The sequence below is a fragment of the Notolepis coatsorum genome (assembly GCF_963971535.1).
Source record: "Notolepis coatsorum genome assembly, chromosome: 13".
Lineage (NCBI taxonomy): Eukaryota > Metazoa > Chordata > Actinopteri > Aulopiformes > Paralepididae > Notolepis > Notolepis coatsorum.
Window position 1 is genome coordinate 67,152,903 of NC_140177.1, and position 21,377 is coordinate 67,174,279.

The following is a 21,377-nucleotide window of genomic DNA, read 5'->3' on the forward strand; positions in this document are numbered from 1 at the left end:
TTATTTATTATTACATTACTCTGTCATTACATTATTTATCATTACATTACTCTGGCATTACATTATTTATTATTACATTACTCTGTCATTACATTATTTATCATTACATTACATTACTCTGTCATTACATTATTTATTATTTACATTACTCTGTCATCACATTATTTATTATTACATTACTCTGTCATTACATTATTTATCATTACATTACTCTGTCATTACATTATTTATTATTACATTACTCTGTCCATTACATTATTTATTATTACATTACATTACTCTGTCATTACATTATTTATTATTACATTACTCTGTCATTACATTATTTATCATTACATTACTCTGGCATTACATTATTTATTATTACATTACTCTGTCATTACATTATTTATCATTACATTACATTACTCTGTCATTACATTATTTATTATTTACATTACTCTGTCATCACATTATTTATTATTACATTACTCTGTCATTACATTATTTATCATTACATTACTCTGTCATTACATTATTTATTATTACATTACTCTGTCATTACATTATTTATCATTACATTACTCTGTCATTACATTATTTATTATTACATTACTCTGTCATTACATTATTTATCATTACATTACTCTGTCATTACATTATTTATCATTACATTACTCTGTCATTACATTATTTATTATTTACATTACTCTGTCATTACATTATTTATTATTTACATTACTCTGTCATTACATTATGTATCATTACATTACTCTGTCATTACATTATTTATTATTACATTACTCTGTCATTACATTATTTATCATTACATTACTCTGTCATTACATTATTTATTATTTACATTACTCTGTCATTACATTATTTATTATTTACATTACTCTGTCATTACATTATGTATCATTACATTACTCTGTCATTACATTATTTATTATTACATTACTCTGGCATTACATTATTTATCATTACATTACTCTGTCATTACATTATGTATCATTACATTACTCTGTCATTACATTATTTATCATTACATTACATTACATTACTCACTCAGGATCAGTGACCCAGCTGTGTCCAAACTCATCTGGGTTTTTGGTCAGAGAGCCGTCAGGCTTCCGGAAGTCATCTTTGGAGTTTCCATTGTAGTCTCCACACAGGCCACACAGCTTGTCCTTGTAGCTGCATTTCATACAAACAACATGTGCAAATGAGTGATTTGGGAGAGAGATCAACAGGCTTACCTCGAAATACTAAAGTGTGTATTTGTTTCTACGTAGTGTGAATTTATCATTATATGTGTGAATTTGTGTCATTGTATCATTACTGCACAATTCTCCAAAGAAATCCTTTTTTGGTGGTAGATTCAACAGTGCAGTAGCAATGTAGCAAACTTGTAAAAAAATAAATGAATCACATGGCCTGTTCCCTATCATTTTTCACTCACTCTTTAATGACTTTGATGTCCATGAAGTGGTTTCCATCGTAGCGGACCGTCACACCAAAGTCCATGGACACAGTGTAGTGTTTTCCAGACTTGTACACAGAGACCCCCTTCGCTGGTTCCACTGGAAGGTTCACGTTGGTCCCATTCAACTACATGGAGGATGAGGAGAGAGAGAGAGAGAGAGAGAGAGAGAGAGAGAGAGAGAGAGAGAGAGAGAGAGAGAGAGAGAGAGAGAGAGAGAGAGAGAGAGAGAGAGAGAGAGAGAGAGAGAGAGAGAGAGAGAGAGAGAGAGAGAGAAGAGAGAGAGAGAGAGAGAGAGAGAGAGAGAGAGAGAGAGAGAGAGAGAGAGAGAGAGAGAGAGAGAGAGACAGAGACAGAGACAGGTGTGGTATTAGCACAAGGTCATTTGTTACACTAAAGTAATTTTCCTTAAATCTCCCCGTAAAATCAATCTGCTTCCCTCTCTCTCTCTTTCTCCCTCCCTCCTTTCTCCCCTCTTACCTGCACAGTGCCTCCCTTCAGGATGGAGACCTTCACCGTGCGCACGTACACGTGCACGGCCTTCACGTAGGTGATGGGCTTGTTGAAGCGTCTCTCGTTGTCGGCGTGCACCTCGAAGTGAGGCAGAGAGGTGTCGTTGCAGGGCTCAGACATCAAGTAGCTGCAGTTGCCCATGAAGTTGTACTTGCGCTTGTCGAAGGTGGTGTAGTGAGGGTCTCCAGACGCTACACAGGAGGACGTGCCTGAAGGGAGGAGGATGGGATTAAAGATGATTGATTGATGATAGATTTTTTGTCAAGAAAGATTAAATAGGCGCGGCTGGGTAGCACAGTGGACTAAGCACTCGCCTACCACCGCAGAGACTCTGGGATCGAATCCAGCTGTCAGCAGTACCTCAGTCGTTCCTACTAACACAATTGTCAGTGTTAGCGGGTGGGAAGCCGGTAAGGTATGTGTCCTGGTCGTTGTAAACTGCGACTCCTACTGGTCGGTCGGGCACCTGTTCAGCAGGGAGGGGGATCTGGGGGAAATAGCGCGAACCTCCGCACGCGTTACCTTCCCCCAGTGAAACTCCTCTCTGTCAGGTGGAAATAAGCTGCTGGCGACTCCATAGATATATATAAAGACTAGATGGCGCAAGGCGGAGTCTCCCGCGTAGTTCACAGGCGGCCATATTGCTACAGTCTGGTACGTATTATTATTAACGTGGCTATGATTCTTGCTTGGAAGGATTTTTATCATTTTTTATTTTAATTTTCATATGAAAGTCTATTATAAGTATAAAGTATGATAACTACATCTCTGACGTTTTTAACAAACCAAACGGTTGAAAATTTAGCAAGCTATGGTTATTTAATAGTACATGCACTATAGACATTCATGTTATGAGTGGGCGTGCTACCTGTAGCAAGATGGCCACCATGTGGCAACGTCAGTCTCAAGTTCAAGTTCAAGTTCTTTAATAGTTGTCATACAGAAGTACAGAATACTTTCATACAAAATGCTTCTTACTGTTACGCTCCAGAGACTGTGCTAGACAAGATAGTATCAAATAACATAATAACATAATATAGCATGAATTTAGAAGAAGAAAATGAGGTCACAGTGTTCGGTATAGACATATGTACAATGTTCTGAGTTACCATATAATATACAATACACAATACTATGCAGTGTACTAATGTACAGTACTATCTAGTGCAAAGCAGAAATGGGATGAGGTACAATTTTAGGTACAATTTACAGTAAGGTGTACGAGTTGTAGTGCAATCCTTCATCCATAAATATAAATATAAAGTGTGGGGAGTGGGTGCTACAGTGTGTTTGTTTAAAGTGGGTGTGTGCTATAAAGTGTGTGGAGTGGGTGCTACAGTGTGTTTGTTTAAAGTGGGTGTGTGCGTGTGGATGTGTGTGCTATGTGCGTTTGGTGGTTGTTGTTGTGTAGTGTTCATTCATTGTTCGTTTAGCAGCCTGATGGCCTGGGGATAGAAGCTTCTTCTGAGTCTTTCTGTGCTCGCCTTGAGACTCCGGTATCGCTTGCCTGACCGCAGCAGTTCAAAGAGGCAGTTGTTCGGGTGACTGGAGTCTTTAATGATTCTCTTAGCCTTGCCCTTGCAACGCTTGTAGTGAATGTTCTGGAGGGTGGGGAGCCCCCCTCCAATTGTGCGTTCGGCTGAACGTGTCACTCTTTGTAGTCTGCTTCGGTCTTGTGCAGTGCTATTCCCAAACCAGGAGGTGATGTTGCCGGTCAAGATGCTTTCTATTGTACATGAGTAGAAGTTCTTAAGGATCTTCTGGCTGACTTGGAACTTCTTTAGGCGCCTGAGGAAGTAGAGGCGTTGTCGTGCCTTCTTCACAACACTGTCAATGTGTGTGGTCCATGTCAAGTTCTCGGATATGTAGGCTCCGAGGTACTTGAAGCTGTTGACTCTCTCAACCGGTGCCCCGTCGATGCTGAGGGGGCTGTAGTCCTTGACCCCCGACCTCCTGAAGTCCACAATCATCTCCTTTGTTTTGCTGACGTTCAGGGAGAGGCTGTTTTCCTGGCACCATCCCGCCAGGACCTTGACCTCTTCCAGGTAGGCCCTCTCGTCGTTGGCAGAGATCAGGCCCACCACCACTGTGTCGTCAGCAAATTTGACGATTGTATTGCTACTCCGCTGAGCCACACAGTCGTGTGTGTACAGGGAGTAGAGGAGGGGACTCAGAACACAGCCCTGGGGGGCCCCTATGTTGAGGGTGATGGATGAGGAGGTGCAGTTGCCTGCTCTCACCACCTGGGGTCTGCCAGTCAGGAAGTCCAAGACCCACTGGCAGAGGTCATAGCCCAAGCCCAGGTCCCTGAGCTTGGCTATGAGTATGGAGGGGACTATGGTATTGAATGCCAAGCTGTAGTCGATGAATAGCATTCTCACATAGTTCCCCTGCCTCTTGTCCAGGTCTCCTTGCCTGCAGTCTCCGTTGGACAGCAGCGCGGGTGAGTCATCTAGTCTTTATATATATCTATGGGCGACTCCACATGTATCGGAGGAGGCATGTGGTAGTTCTACACCCTCCCCAGGCCGACAGTGGGGCAATTTGCGCAACAACCAGGAAGGGAATTGGCATAACGACTAAATTGGGATGGGTGAAAAATACAGAAAGCCCAAAGAAAAGAATCATAATAATAATAATAATAAAAAAATTAAGAAAGGTTAAATGGTAAGCACTGTCAACTAAGGCAAATAATGTGATAGCTGTCAACAATTTAGCTATACTGTAGAATGTACCTGAGCAGGTAATGAACAAACTAGATAACAGCAAAGGGTATTTGAAAGGCCCGGTTGCCACACAAGAAGTTTAGTGAGAATCAACTATCTAAATAATATTGGGATGTGAATCAGCAGGCACCTGCCAAATCAATACTATCGCAATACTTGGGTCTATATGTATTATGATTCTTCAAGTATTGCTATTCCTTAAAGCGACAACGTGTAATTCTTCTATTAATTGAGTTCTGGAGCGTGCATACCACCAGTGCTTCAACACAGACTCACTTTCGTTGCTATTTGCCTCAAATCGCCTGGTGCGACCATCATGGTCAGCCGTCTTGCAATGCCTAAGATAGTTTCTTCGCCCACAGAACGCTGGGTACTTTTGCAACTTTAGAAAACAAATACACAGCCACCTTGAACACCAAGGAACCAGGAAATTGTGCTGCAGAAAGTCTGCATGCAAAGAATAAAGTGCACAGATGTAATAGAGTGAAGAAGCTCATGTGAAATGTATTGATGACACACATAGTACCGCATACGGCCAGCGGGCGCCATAATTCACTGGGCAGTGTTGAATTATAACCTAGTAATTTATTTTCTTTCCTTGATGGTTCCCGGTATCTTGTAAATTAAATTGAAGCCTTTGGAAAGGCCTGAACTAATTGTTATGGAGTGACAAGGATAATGGCTATCTAGATGGTTATCTAGATTTAACGTTAGGTTATGACTATAACCAAGTTCTGTTAACACTTTGGCTGCCAGGAAACGCGTTTAGACGTCATTGCCGGCCATGCTCAAGTTGCCGGAGGACGCTGTACAGCGTCCTTATATCAATATTTCAAAAATCTGCGATCGGATTCATATGTCCCCTCCGCTGGCCTGAGATCCACCAGGAGGACCCACTGAGCTCTCTGGCGGTTCAGGAGCGCCATCTGGTGGCCGATCGGCGCAATCGCTTAAACAGGAAGTGGCATAGAGGTTGTGCTGGACGTCCGTATTACTTCCGGGCACTCGCTATAGGTCCCGGCATTCTAGCTCGTCACAATACACAGTGATCGATTGCCAATAACTCGATAAACAACATGATTTGGACGTATATACCATTATACAAGCTGGAGATGGACCGGGTAAATCTACATCCCATAATGATAAGATTTCTACTCTACGATGATCGCCCAACGGCGCGCGGAGACTGGGGTGAGTTTTAGCGTGTAACGTTACCATCTTCGATACTAACTGCTATTATCAACATTTGACCCACATTAGATGATTGGTATAACGCTGCCCACGGAATTATAAACGCCCCCTAGCCCATCCGGTCAACATCAGATGACGTGTAGTAACTTCTAGAAGTACGTCTAGTTGGAATTTTTTATATCGCGCTGATTGCCATAAAACTGTATTGCATCATCAATATAATGCATTTGGGGCTATAGATCACGTTCTGGAGAAAGCTGCAGAAAGAGATGAAAACATACTTATACATTAGACCATACTTTACTATGAATATGTGAATGAAAAAGTTTAACGTTGCTACACAATGAACAATACATATAGGACTTTGAATGGGCCCTAATAATGGCAATGTAGCAATAGAATTTAAAAAGTTATAGCCATGCAAAGAAGGGGTACTTCTCCATAGACAAATAGAGCCGGCAACCTATGGTATATCATGAATTTAACCCAAGGCAACCAAAGTGTTAACACTAGTGGACGCTCTGCGTCTCATTGCATATATCTCGCTTCAGCATATATACACTGAATAAATTTCAAAATGTACCTTTAAATGCCAGCATTCATCTGGCCACACCCCCATCCGCTTACCTATATAAGCAGGGGTGGTGCCACACACTCATCTCCTTCCCAACAAATTTCACCACAATGAAAAATCAAGGGCCGCAGCGGCGTCTAGATGCAGAGCGTCCACTAGTGTTAACAGAACTTGGTTATAGTCATAACCTAACGTTCTGTATCACACTAGCTCCCGCTCTGCGTCTCATTGCACAATAGGAGCTGAGCGGGAGCTAGAAGCTCAACAAATACACCCCGCTGAGGCCCCCCACAGCCATCAGATCAGGGAGGGCTGAGCCCCCCCGACCCACCCTAATGGAGGGCACCCCCCCTATTGGTGGCTTCACAGGAGGGCGACGGACCCGACCGTGCGAAGAGGCACTCAAGCAACTCAACGCACAGGGTGAGCAGAGCGTGGCTTGACCCCACGACTACACACACGCACAACCCGCATGCCACCCGGGAACGAACGGAGGAAACAACCTCGTTACTGCCCCCAGAATCACGGGGTCAAGGGCAAACCCAACCCCGTGGCAAGGCCGTAGCAGCGGAGCGCGAAGGAAGACCCAGACCCACCAAAGGGACTGGACCCCCTGGAACGGGGGCCCGGAGAAGTGCCAGCATCAAGACCCCACCAGGTGGGCACTTAGTGACCCCGCCCCCCACATCGCCAGCGTATTCGGACAAAGGCCCCTCAGCCGAGCGGGCCCTGTCCCCCCAATAGTACACCGCCTGGCACACTGACCCTGCAGAACAGGCAGTCAGCATGGCCGTAAGCACACAAAAAAGGTTAACCAACGGAAGCAGGCAGCGCACCGGGGAAAAACCAGGCAACAGGCTGTTAACCCTAGCCTGGAGACTGCGGACGAGACAGGCGCCAGAGGGGACAGCTGAACACAGCCGCCCCGGCGGAAGGGGCGTATGCTGGCGTTGTTGCATGACCAAGCCTCCATTTAAAAACCCTCACCCAGAGGGGTTGAGGCAGAGAAGGCTGACACGATTGGCAGACGTCATGAACGTGCAGGGGCACCCTCAACCGGTGAACCCGGGAGTTGACACTGCTCCAACACACCAGGGAATCAACCACCTTGGTGTTACCCAATGCGGTGGTTGTTCCTATAACCCCTCAAGAAAAAACTCCAAAACACACCTCCGGGTATACACCGGCTATACCGCAGTACAAGTGTTTCAGTTTTCAAAAAAGGGTTAACCCAGGCCTACGGGTCGACGAAACATTACTTCGGACCGGGCCTGGCGATACGGGAAGCACAGGGTCACCAGAGGAGGTCAAAGACCACCCCAACAGGCCCCTCTTCGCCATGCGTGAGAGAGGAGCGAAAAAGAATGGAGAACCCGCCCCTAAGCACACCGTACTTGGTATTCCCAGGCGGTCTCCCAACCAAGTACTAACCAGGACCAACCTGTGTAGCGGCCGAGATCTGACGAGATCGAGCGTGTACAGGTTGGCATGGCCGTAAGCCATTACGACAGTGCTGAGTAAAAAACGTACGCAACCAGGGTCTCCATAGTGCTTAACCCTGTGACACCCGGACCAACCTGGCATTTTTCCCCCTGAAAAAAGCCCAAGTCCCTCAGGGTACCAGAACAGCAGATCTGCATCCCCGGCGGACAACGGGTTCAACTGATCCGGACCAGCGTGACCAGAACCAGTCCCGTGCCCTAACCACGCCGACATGCCTACTCCAGGAGAAAGGGCAGATATGCGTGTTGATCTTAACATGAAAAGAAGGCGCCACCCAGACGTTCGGGCGAACCGCGCCCGGTGGCCCACCCCCAGGGCGTGAGACCCCTCTACATATGTTCAGATCCATTCCGTCATCATCCCCCAGACATGAACGAGAATCCGTCGATAACCAACCCAGGTCATGGGATGTGGTCGTCGGAAGAGGAAAAACCTCCATCCCAGTTGCTTTATAAAAACGCAGTTTTAACCTCAAGCAACCAAGGCGTGCCAGTCAGTCGCCTGTTTACAGCGAGCTAGCACTATACGTGCGTCGGGACACACCCACATCAATGAACAGGCTATTTAGACCTGTCATTGAATCCCCAAGGCGCCCAGGGGAATGACAAGAGGGGTGTGACACTTCCTAACTCCAACTTTTTTTAATAGAAAAGAAGGAAGCACCAACAGTATGTATCCCAGTCTACACAGCCGGGGGTAAAAATGGTTCACATTTTTACATCCCACCACCCTCCCATAGGAAGGAGACGGGAATCCCCAGAGAGACTTCCCACGCGAGCTGTACAGATTGAAAAGAATATATTGCACCTTGAGCCATGTAAAAAATTGGTTTTAGGGCTCTCCGGGGAAGAGGGAATAATCGAATTGAATCGAATACATACACAATAGAATAGGACACCTTCTAGAGGGTCCACTCACCTTGACAATCTGAGGAGGAGGCTCTGTACTCTGAAGGAGGCTCCCTCACATGGAAGGAGGAGTCCGAACTCACAGAAGGCCCGAATAGGCGCTTGGTGAGGAGGAGCCCTGACCACCCCCGAAAACAGATCCATCACATGGACCTGAACAGCACACGGAAGTCCTACCAACAGAGACGCGCACTGTGACGTACTCTATGGCGGGGGAATTTCTGCGGTGCACATGCCCAATATTCCAGGCCGTGGGACCAGGAAACTCCCCCCCCCCCCCACCCCGTAATGTGCCGAACCGCAACGTGACAGGAACCTTGAAGGACAGGGGGTGTACCCCTGACCAACAGAAAAAAGGGGGAGAGGGAAGGTTACCAGTTCACCCCTTTACGACCCCACACCCATGATACGATGTAATGACAAAAAGAGAGTATGACACAGTCATAGTCAGCTCTATGAAGCGTTTGACAGCTTCACACAGCGCATGAGCTAACCTGCTATCTGATTTTTACTAAGGAAAAAACACAGAATAGAGAGGGCTCTCTAAGAGCCCCGGTCCAAACTTACACATGTGCTTCTGTGGCCAGTCCAACCCAGTTGTAGGTCACATGACACACACAACCCATCATCACCTACAAAAAATGGCAAAAACACTCTACAGAGGAACGCCGTTTTTCATAATGAGAGAATACCCAATTCTCGATTAGTATCGGCCACAGGCCTTGCTAAGCACACACGAAAGCGACCAAACAATCTTTTCTTTTAGGAAAATAAAGTTTCTCCAGCAGTCTTAGCACAACCTCAGCAATCAAGCTAAGGGTTACATCGCATCCCTACCACACAAAGACACAATGTAGTGCAACAACATGTCTGATAGGAGCGAATGGCGCACGCGACCAGAGGGGAGCTCGCGGCGGCGCGCGAGGAGCCGGAGCTACCCCGCGCTGGGCCTTGGCCGATAGCAGCAAGCTAACGTTTCCTAGTGATCACAGCAGGCTAGCGCCGCAGCTAACAGCTGACTGGCTAACAGTAGGCCCAACCTATGTCGGCCACGCAGTGATCACAGCAGGCTAACGCCGCAGCTAACAGCTGACTGGCTAACCGTAAGCTAAGCAGCTATCACCTGAACTTGTACACAATGATATAACACTCACCCAGACAGGCCGCCGTTCTGAAACCCTCCTCACTTTTTAAGAGAAAAGAGAAACAAGATGTCAACACAGCTTTACAACGGTGATTTTACCAACACCCGACGGAGCCAGCACAATACCCAAACTGGCCTGTGTAGCTGACTTGAACATAGATCTTCCGCTATCGAACATCTATGCCCATATCTCCTCGTGAAGGAATACTCTCATTTGGATATGAAAGAAGGGGCTACACGGTGACAGAGAGATATCCACTCGTCCAGAAAACACAGGGATCACCAGTGTTAATGGTCGCGGCCCACTAGTTAAAACTATAATGGGCTTCAGACCAAGGTCTTCTGTCGCCTAAGAGGCTGAACAAAGGACCCTAGCCTGGGGCCGGTTTTCATAAACATTGTCAATTAGCCCCCATAGCACTAACAGACAAGTGGAGCCTGCCAGCAAACAGTACTCACCCAATCTGAAACCCACCGCTTCTCACAACAGTGGCACGTCCTACAGTTCAGCTGTGCCCTGAAAGGTTTCACCCCAACCAACACAGCAAGGAACTGCAGTTGAGAGGCATGCAGCGGCGTGCTCCCAATACGAAAACCGGTGGAGGATTTTTAGAATGATCATCATCTTCCAGACACTCCAGTACGAAGACAATATCGCCGTATTTTCTCGAAAATAGTGAGAGAGAAAATAAAGATATGATGTCAACGTATCTCCTTGTTCTTCTTTTCCTCAGAGTAAATATTTTTCTCCACGTCAAGTGGGCATATAGCAACACGTTGCTTGTGATGAAATTTGAGAAGGAGATGAGTGTGTGGCACCATCCCTGCTTATATAGGTAAGCGGATGGGGGTGTGGCCAGATGAATGCTGGCATTTAAAGGTACATTTTGAAATGTATTCAGTGTATATATGCTGAAGCGAGATATATGCAATGAGACGCAGAGCGGGAGCTAGTGTGATACAGAACCCTAGTTGTATATTCCTGATTATAGTGGATGCCCTGAATGAAGCCAATGTGTTGCAGGAAACCAAAATAGCTTAGCTAATTAGGTTAGCAAGCTATGTTTGTGTAAGATTAGCTTGTTAGTGTAGCTGCTAACATCTGCATCTAGTCCCCAAAACAACTGTGACAAAGCTATTCTAATGTTGCTTTTGAAAGTGGTTTTGTTCTATCATTCAAAATGAGTAACATAGATATTTTCCATTATTTTCCATCTCTCTTGTCATTTCCAGGTGGTCACTATAGTATTAGCTGCCCTGCTGACTAGCTAGGGCTGTGCTGATAGCTGGCTGCCTGGAAACAGTGGGGTGCACAGTGGTGGTAGAGCGTCATCTGGTGATCAGAAGGGTTCCCGGTTCGATTCCCACTCCTCCCGGGCAGCGCGTCGAAGTGTCCTTGAGCGAGACACTTAACCCCTAATTGCTCCCGATGAGCAGGTTGTCACCTTGCATGGTTGCCTCCACCATCGGTGTGTGAATGTGTGAGTGAATGGGTGAATGTGAGGAACAGAAATTGTAAAGCACTTTGGATAACAGCGCTATATAAATGCACCATTTACCATTTACCATTTAACATTTACCAATTAACATTAGCAAGCAAAGAAGCGTGTCAGTCACTCACTCTTTCTCACTTTTACTTTTTCTCCCTAGTGACCCACATGAAGATTGTTGTGGACCTTTTTTATCTGACTAGATAGAAATGGATGCAGACAACCGAGAAAAGTTGATCATCCTCAGAGTCCAGTGATATGTTTACCTTTAGGATAGCAGCCTGAGACACCGCTGACCTCACGACACTCCTCTGTAGCGAGACAGGAGTTGTCCACACAGTCCAGAGTGTAGTTCCCTGCACAGCGACACAGCGTGGAGCAGCCGTCACCAAAGATAATCTCACCAGGCTGAGAGGATAATTGAGCAAGAAATCAGTCATAGTGTGGCCTACGGTCTATACTAGTTATGAATAAATGAGTGTAACTAAAAACAGAAATCAGTCATAGTGTGTTAAGCCTAAGGTCTATACTAGTTATGAATAAATGAGTGTAACTAAAAACAGAAATCAGTCATAGTGTGTTAAGCCTAAGGTCTATACTAGCTATAAATAGTATAACTAAATAAAGAAATCAGTCATAGGGCGCTAAGGCTAAATAAAGAAAACTGCATCTTATCTCTTAAAAATGCAGGATTTTATAGTGTATTGACAACCCTGTAACTTGTTATCATGAAATTAGATACATTTGCTCCTCTGTGAAAACCCTATTTTCTGCTTTTGTAGAAAAATTTGTTGAAAATTGCAGTTTGACAATCATAACTCTCTTCCAGATTGTGCAACGTAGCCTGAACGTTTTGAATAAATGCATTGTGGCTTCATTCATAGTAACACTATATGAAATATGGATATTTCTTTAGCATAAAGATGATACGTTTGGTATCTAACAAAGAACTTATAACTGACTAAATAACCCATGACCTCTGACCTCGTAGTAGTTATTTTCATCGTCCAGGCAACCACACTTCTCCAGCGGCACACAGCGTTGGCCCTTGAAGACGTAGCCCGGCTTACAGAAGCAGCCAGAGATGCAAGAGCCGGTACAGTTGGTGGAGGGCTTCTCACAGCTGGGGATACAGGCTGGACCACACTCTATGTACTCCGCGTCAGGGGGGCACGTTACTGTGGAGCAAAGATCGCAGAAGGGATGGGTTGGAGAGAGAGGATATAGAGAATTATGATAAGTGTTGTGAAGGGTCAGATTAAAATCTACCTTTATTGTTTGATATACTTTGTATATTATTTATATATACACGGAATATCCCTTTACCTGCGTTAAAACCAGAGTAATATTCGCTCTCCTTATTGGACAGCGCCCCTAGGCGCCAGCTCGCAGGCCCCCAACGTCAGGTTCAAAGACAAGTTCAGGCATGTCAGAACATGCCCGGAGACAGCGTATTGATACCAGACAAAGACTGCGGTTTGGGACTAGATAGTCACTTAAGTATATATACAGCGCAAGGTGCGCACAGCAGTACCTTACCCACCTTACCCCACCTTACCCCGAGCACCTGCTTGTCCATCTAAACAAGCCAACGTAGTTCATCGTGGTGAAGTGAGCAACCCGTGCGTTGAGAACATGTGCGGATAGAATAGTAAAGTGTCAGAGTTTAATGTAGTAACGTCAAGTTCGACCTAATCTAATGTGAAGTAAATAGTATTATTGTATATCGTGCGGCCACAGTTCGTTCGTGTGTAGCATTACCCAGCGGTTCGTCGTGTTTTAGCTAGTGTACCTTAGCCAGGGTGTGTGGCCTAAATACGTCGCCCGCACCCGAGGAGGCCTAGTCGGAGAACCGTTGGACATGTGCACAGGAGAACCAGCGTCGGCGATTGCAGAACCATTACTGGTTGGATTATATTGATTTGGAACGTGTTACCCGGAGAAGAGCCTCATTGATTTCCACTATCGTTTGGGATTCAACCTCGTGAGGATTACAACTCGGGCTGGCCTCATGGACAGAGGCTGGCTAGCTGTCATCAGTGCTATCGAGCATTTGGATTACAACTATTGCTTTGCTGCTGATCGTGGGATTTACAAGGACCGACTCCTGTACGTGGAGTCTCTTTATTCTTCATTGAATCAGACTGAGTATCCGAACATTCCTCTACCCTCCAGGCCTTACACCCCGGAGGGAACCCATTGTCTCCAGGCGGTACCAGCGTTGCCTTCTATAGTTGCTATTATACAACCGGTGGCATCAACTTAGACCCATCGTAGGATTCCTGCTATTCTTAGTGACTCATGCTATTGACTGACTTTACGCATATTCTTCGCCATACAAGCGCGACCCTAATTCTCATTCTGTAACCTACTGTTGCATAATAATAAAATACCCTCAAATACTATTTATTTGTCAATGCCGTGTTCTTGTGAGTGTTCACCATCTATATTTGATGTACTGTCTGGCCAGTAATTAAAGTACATAACTAGCAGTGGTTTAATCTATCACAATCTTTAATACAGTCAGGGTTTTGTAACCCCTCAGTTACAATAAGCATCTAAAGGAAAATGGGATACAGGAAACAAATGTATCATGCCTCTAATCAAATACTGTATGTAATTGACATTACTTAATCTTCATTCTTACTTGGTGGTTTTACTGTAGTTGTTGGCTGAGGTGTAGTGGGTCCAGGAGTTGGTGGTTTAGGTGTAGTGGGTCCAGGAGTTGGTGGTTTAGGTGTAGTGGGTCCAGGAGTTGATGGTTTAGGTGTAGTTGGTTTTGGTGTTGATGGTTTAGGTGTAGTGGGTCCAGGAGTTGGTGGTTTAGGTGTAGTTGGTTTTGGTGTTGATGGTTTAGTTGTAGTGGGTCCAGGAGTTGGTGGTTTAGGTGTAGTTGGTTTTGGTGTTGATGGTTTAGGTGTAGTGGGTCCAGGAGTTGGTGGTTTAGGTGTAGTTGGTTTTGGTGTTGATGGTTTAGGTGTAGTGGGTCCAGGAGTTGGTGGTTTAGGTGTAGTTGGTTTTGGTGTTGATGGTTTAAGTGTAGTGGGTCCAGGAGTTGGTGGTTTAGGTGTAGTTGGTTTTGGTGTTGATGGTTTAGGTGTAGTGGGTCCAGGAGTTGGTGGTTTAGGTGTAGTTGGTTTTGGTGTTGATGGTTTAGGTGTAGTGGGTCCAGGAGTTGGTGGTTTAGGTGTAGTGGGTCCAGGAGTTGGTGGTTTTGCTGTAGTTGGTTTTGGTGTTGATGGATTAGGAGTTGTTAAAGGCGGCATAGGAGTGGTTGGTGGCACTAATTTTTTTTTACAAAAACAAAAAACAACAACATTTCAGATAGAATATAATGTTAATTATAATTAAACGGTTTTAAGACAAACTGAGCATGACATAACAGCAAAATGTCCGCTATGTGAATATGGTGCTGATTTCTTACCTTGACAGGCCATGATGCAGACAGCATCAACAGCGATGTCTGTTTTTGAAGTCTCCCCATAAGTTCCCACGATCACAAACTGAAAAACATGAAGATAATGTTAATACAAAGTCATACACGCATGTACATGTGTGCTGACAGACATACAGACTCATGCTGACACACACACATACACACACAGGTCCAATGGGGCATTTACCTGGACATTACTGGTTCCGAGGTAGCGGACCTCTGCAGGTTTCCAACCCTGACCCTGGTTTCCTCTGATTGTGAAGAGAGAAGGTCCAAGACTACCACCTGAGGAGACAGACAGGTTACTACCACCTGAGGAGACAGACAGGTTACTACCACCTGAGGAGACAGACAGGTTACTACCACCTGAGGAGACAGACAGGTTACTACCACCTGAGGAGACAGACAGGTTACTACCACCTGAGGAGACAGACAGGTTACTATCGAGGAGACAGACAGGTTACTACCGCCTGAGGAGACAGACAGGTTACTACCACCTGAGGAGACAGACAGGTTACTACCGCCTGAGGAGACAGACAGGTTACTACCACCTGAGGAGACAGACAGGTTACTACCACCTGAGGAGACAGACAGGTTACTACCACCTGAGGAGACAGACAGGTTACTACCGCCTGAGGAGACAGACAGGTTACTACCTCCTGAGGAGACAGACAGGTTACTACCGCCTGTTATGTACCATGTTTTGGTTAATCCTGTGTCCTGTGTTTCAGCTGATTGCTGCTAATTGGACACCTGCCTGGCAGGCTCAAAGGCACTTCCCCACCCACACATGCACGGAGATTGCTACCAGGAAGACACTGTTGGAACAAGTGTCTCCCTATCTTACACCACATTGATCGTTAGTTTGTGCTAGATATTATAATAGTTATAGTCTTTTGGTTTAAACACAGACCATTGGTGTCTGTGTGCCCTTATGTTACTACCCTCTGAGCCGGGGTCGTAACAATTGGGCGCTCGTCCGGGAGTGAATTTGGAAAACAGATACCCCTAGATTTGTTTGTTAAAAAAATAAAAAAAATAAAAAAGAGAAAAGGATTATTTTTTTGTTGTTGTTTTTTTTCTTCTCCTTCTTGCATGGTGTGCCTTGGTGCTGTGGTTTGGGTAGTGTTCAGGTGTTGTGTAACCTGATGGGGTGCTTCAGCGGTGCTTCAGGGGTGCTTCAGCGGTGCTTCAGGGTGCTTCAGCTGTGTTTCTGCTGTGCTTCTGGGGTGCTTCAGCGGTGCTTCAGTGGTTCTTCAGTGGTTCTTCAGTGGTTCTTTATGGTTCTTTATGGTTCTTCATGGTTCTTCAGTGGTTCTTCGTGGTTCTTCAGTGGTTCTTTAGTGGTTCTTCAGTGGTTCTTTAGTGGTTCTTTATGGTTCTTCATGGTTCTTCAGTGGTTCTTCGTGGTTCTTCAGTGGTTCTTTAGTGGTTCTTCAGTGGTTCTTTAGTCGTTCTTCATGGTTGTTAAGTGGTTCTTCACTGGTTCTTCAGTGGTTCTTTAGTGGTTCTTCAGATAAATTGTGTGTATGCTAGGGTGGTTTTGGCAACTCTTGGTAACTCTAAAGTGAGTAGTTTGTGGCGCTGGTACAGTAAGGATGGCTACCATAAAGGATTTTTGTTGATAACCCTTCTGATGAGATGTTGGAGAGGTTTTCCAAGGAGCAGCTTCTGGAGCTTGCTGTGCACTACAATGTGGAGCTTACTGCCAGTGAGAAGCGTTTAAAAACGACTGCCTTGGGTACTTTGAGGGCTTTACTCATTAAGGAGCGGGTGCTTGTGGCGAGGGTGGAGGAGCCTCTTTTTTCTGACGTTACTCCGCTACTATCTGGTATGGCGGAAGGTGAGTGGAGGCTTAGAGAGTTAGCGTTTAAGGAAAAACAGCTACAACAAGAGAGAGAGAGAGATAAGATTAGGGAGAAACAAATGTTGTTGGAGCACGAACTTGCGCTGAAGGAGCTTGAATTTAAGCATGCTGCCTTGCAGGCGGGTGCTCTGCTTTCAGAGTCGCGTTCCGTTTTTGATGTCGGCAAAAATATTAGGATGGTGCCTCCTTTTTTTGAGAAGGATGTGGATAGGTACTTTCCCCTTTTTGAACGGGTGGCAACCACGTTGGAGTGGCCTAATACGGCCTGGACGCTGCTGCTGCAGTGTGTCCTCGTTTGTAAGGCGCAGGAGGCGTATACTGCTCTGTCCCTTGAACAAAGTGCTGACTATGAGCTTGTTAAAGCTTCCATATTGAGGGCTTATGAGTTAGTCCCAGAGGCCTATCGTCAGCGTTTTAGAGGCTATCGCAGGTCGGAGGGACAGACGTATGTTGAATTTGGAAAAGAGAAAGAGAACCTATTTGATAGATGGTGCACCTCTCAGAAGGCAGAGTCAAAGGAGCAGCTTAGACAGTTGATTCTCCTAGAGGAATTTAAAAGATGTGTTCCTGATACCGTTTCCATTCATCTAAACGAGCGTAAGGTATTGAAGATAGGCTGCTGTCTTGGCTGATGAGTTTGTGTTGACACACAAGTCCGTCTTTGTGGAGGAATAGCGTGTTGAGTCCAGGGGTAGGCGTCCTTTTCAGGGGGGCCGTTTCCCAAAACCTGTGTCTGCTGATCAGGTTACTTCTACTCCGAGGCCTGGTGGTTCTGCTAGTGCATTCCCAGAGGGGGTTATATGTTTCTACTGTAAGGAGCCTGGTCATATCGTTGCTGGGTGCCCTGTGCTTGAACAGAGAAATGTCAAAACTGTGGCTCTGGTGGAAACCGTATGCAGAACACCTATGCCGACGTTAGAGGGTGATGGGGGGAGTATCAAAGGTGCGAACAAAGAGCTTGAGGGCTCCTCAACATTTATGATGGATGGATTTGTTTCCCTGACTGATGCACTAGAGTCAAAGCAGGCTATAACAATATGGAGAGATACAGGAGCTTTTCAGTCCCTCATTCTGGAGGGGATTTTGCCGTTTTCAGAAAAGTCGTCATTGCATTCCGGTGCCGTTGTTCAAGGCTTTGGAGGAGGCTTTGTGGATGCACCTTTGCATGAGGTCACACTCAACTCTCCCTTAGTATCAGGCAATGTTGTCGTGGGGATATGTTCTCACATTCCCATAAAAGGTGTGTCCTTCATTCTAGGGAATGATTTGGCTGGTGGCAAAGTGCTGGCTACTCCAGTTGTAATTCCCATCCCTGTGGTTTCTGAGGTCCCTGATGAGCTGGCACAGAAACATCCAGGAGTGTTCCCTGTGTGTGCTGTAACACGGGCAATGTCAAAGGACAGAAGTGACAGCCACAGTCAACTCAAATTGTGACGTTACACTTAGTGACACATTCTTTGTTGAATTGAAAAGTGACCCTGTTGAGAATTTTGGAATGCACACTGTGGATGTACCTCTGCATAATGATTTTCTTGATTGTGCCTTTGTGTCAGGCCTGGTGGTGGAACCGAAGGTGACATGCGTGCCGGATATGCATGTGGCAGGAGATGATCTGGCAGCGCAGTGTCTCGAGGTCTTCCCAGCCTGTACGGTGGCTGAGGCCATGGACGAATTGGAGGATGAGTGTGGGAAGGATGCTATGAGAAATGTTGTTGATTCATGTGGCACCGTTCTAGTTGAAGAGGCTACAAGGCCTGGCTTAGGCTGCCAGCCTTCCCACAGTAGCTCTATTGTTCATGATGTTTCACTTGTGGGCAGGGATGATCCCAGTATGTCAGTTGATGATTCTGATATTGATTCACGTGTCCACACTGACTCTCTGCCAGGCACTGGGTATGCTAGGTATGCTAGTCAACCTAGTTACCTGTGTCCTGTACAGCAGGAGCCGCCTTCACGACCTGGTCTGATGAGTGGCAACCATTTTGATCATGACAATGTTATTTTGTGTGACGCCATTTTGGATGGTATTCCAGATGCTTTTGTGACTGATGTATTGCCTTGGTCCAGGAACGGTGGGGCCGTACCTGAGGCGGTGCATCCTACTCTGGATGTTCACGATTTGCAGTATCCTGAACTGCCAGTGCCAGGAGGAATGGATATGGGCGCTGTGGTGGTATCAGAGACCTATGATTTTTGTTTTTCTGTGTTCTGTCCTGTTGAGCGCAGTGAGCTTAGCTCTTATATTGATTTTGGTTTGCAGTCTCTTTTTGACGGTGGAGAGGCCTGTTGAAATGGAGCTCATATGTGATAAGGTCTTGGTTTGTCGATGGGGTCCTAAGCCTTACGCCTCAGTGGAGGATGAACCTGCCCCACTCCAGCCATATACCGCAGTGGAGGAACCTTTTGTGAGGTCTCGCTTGCCTGAGAGTCGGGACAGTGTTGTTTTTTGTTTTAAACAGCATTGTCGAATGTTCCACAGTGGGGAGCATTCGACAAGGTTGATGGTCGTGTTCGACAGGGGCCGACCCATTACCGCTTTGTGGTAGTGACTCACTGTTTGGTGGTTTGATGTGTAGTGGTTGCCTCCTGGGCAACCATTTTGGTGGGGGAAATGTTATGTACCATGTTTTGGTTAATCCTGTGTCCTGTGTTTCAGCTGATTGCTGCTAATTGGATACCTGCCTGGCAGGCTCAAAGGCACTTCCCCACCCACACATGCACGGAGATTGCTACCAGGAAGACACTGTTGGAACAAGTGTCTCCCTATCTTACACCACATTGATCGTTAGTTTGTGCTAGATATTATAATAGTTATAGTCTTTTGGTTTAAACACAGACCATTGGTGTCTGTGTGCCCTTATGTTGCTTCCCTCTGAGCCAGGGTCGTAACACCGCCTGAGGAGACAGACAGGTTACTACCGCCTGAGGAGACAGACAGAATATTAGGAAAAGAAGAAGAACGATGAGGACAAGAAGAAGAGGAAGAAGAATGAGGAGGAGTAAAATAAGAGGAATAATGAAGAGAAGAAGACTAATTAAAATAAATAAATAAATAAATAAAAGGAGAGGAAGAAGAAGGAGAAAGGAAGGATCAAACCAAACAAGCGATCTTCACCCTGATCTTCACATGTCAATCAAGATGATGATCATCTTGTCATCTTACCGTCAGTAATGGCGTGAACACTGAGCTCCATTGTGGTGGCAGTTCCATACAGGTAGTAATGGAAGGTCAGGTCCAGGCAACCAGAGGAGGAGACATAAGGACTTCTGATCTCAGCCTCCGCTCCAGCCACAGTGTAAGCAGAATCCATCAGCATGTAGTACCCCACTAGGTAGGGAGGAACCAGATGAGTTGACCTTTTATACTTTTCACCATTTTATTTCGGTGTAATCAGAACGTCGCATCGTTAGCAAGTCGCAAACCTATTGCTAGGTTTTAGTGAGTTTTTCCTTACCTTCGCGTGGGGTATGTCTGGGAGTGTTTGCATTCATTCATTTATTTTGCATTTATTTTAAATTTGTTGGACCTTATGGTGTTCTTGTTTTGTTCTTGACTCATTGTTATGTTTCTCCTTGAAGACGTGTCCGGCCCATGGGGACATTAACGTGTGTTGTCGGGCCTTACAAATACATTTGATTTGTTTGATTTGATTTGATTTGAAACACATGGGGATTTTGCTATTCTTTTGTTATTGCAACAGCTTTACGGTCAATTAAAAGACAAGGATTAGATATGATTGTTAATCAATTGATTTGAAGAATATTTGTTACAATTTGGTAATTCCTTCAAAGCTTATTTTTCTTAATGGCATTTAACCTATTCTCAGGTGACAGTAATATTATGTTCTGTTTACATCATAGCATAATATCGAAATAGGATGATTTGGGCTACCATTTTAAACAGCAATTCATTATATTGTAAGACTTTTTATGTGATGTACAGTATCCATCAAGAAATTCATCACTTAACACTTTCTGCACCAATCACGAGTATACTCGTTATTGACCGCCAGCGGTTGACCGCCAATAACGAGTATACTCGTTATTAGATCGTTTTTTCTTTTCTTCAATTTTAATATTCTACACACTCTCACGGACCTCGGTGTTATCATTGGAACTCATTCTGAGACCTCGAGAGTGCAATGCCGGCCGAATCCTGCTAGGTGGCAGTATCGCCTACCCTTTGAAACCTTATTTCACACTGTGTGTTACATTTTATATGGTCCGGGCGGAAAATTTGGACCCGGGCAATTGGAACGCTTCATTCGAGCAACTTGGAATGCGTCCAGCACACTTGATGCATATTTTGTGCCATTTCATGTCAGGGACCCGATGGACATCAATACTGGAAATCGGGATCAGACAATTGGAATATTCATTTTGGAATAACTCCTAGCAAAGGTAAGGACTATATGACATCAATCCTACTTTGATCCTACAATGATTTCACATCGATCGCAACGATCAACGTATGTAGTATTCAAAACGTATGCCGTTGCTGACGATCAGAGCATCACAAAACGACCCCCCCCCCCCCTTTGATGCCTTCATGATGAAACATAA

At 45.3% G+C, this 21,377-nt stretch overlaps 1 protein-coding gene across 1 annotated transcript in view; it reads right to left on the reverse strand.

The window, feature by feature from the left end:
* The window catches only part of zanl (zonadhesin, like), a gene marked incomplete at both ends in the record, with an annotated part of 184,158 nt that overhangs the window by 118,597 nt on the left and 44,184 nt on the right, over nt 1-21,377 (reverse strand). Inside the window, 9 exon segments of the mRNA XM_084327694.1 lie at nt 1,048-1,176; nt 1,442-1,590; nt 1,943-2,184; nt 11,778-11,919; nt 12,496-12,689; nt 14,159-14,794; nt 14,936-15,014; nt 15,135-15,232; nt 19,978-20,142. Of these exon segments, the coding sequence (XP_084183820.1) occupies nt 1,048-1,176; nt 1,442-1,590; nt 1,943-2,184; nt 11,778-11,919; nt 12,496-12,689; nt 14,159-14,794; nt 14,936-15,014; nt 15,135-15,232; nt 19,978-20,142 (1,834 nt within the window).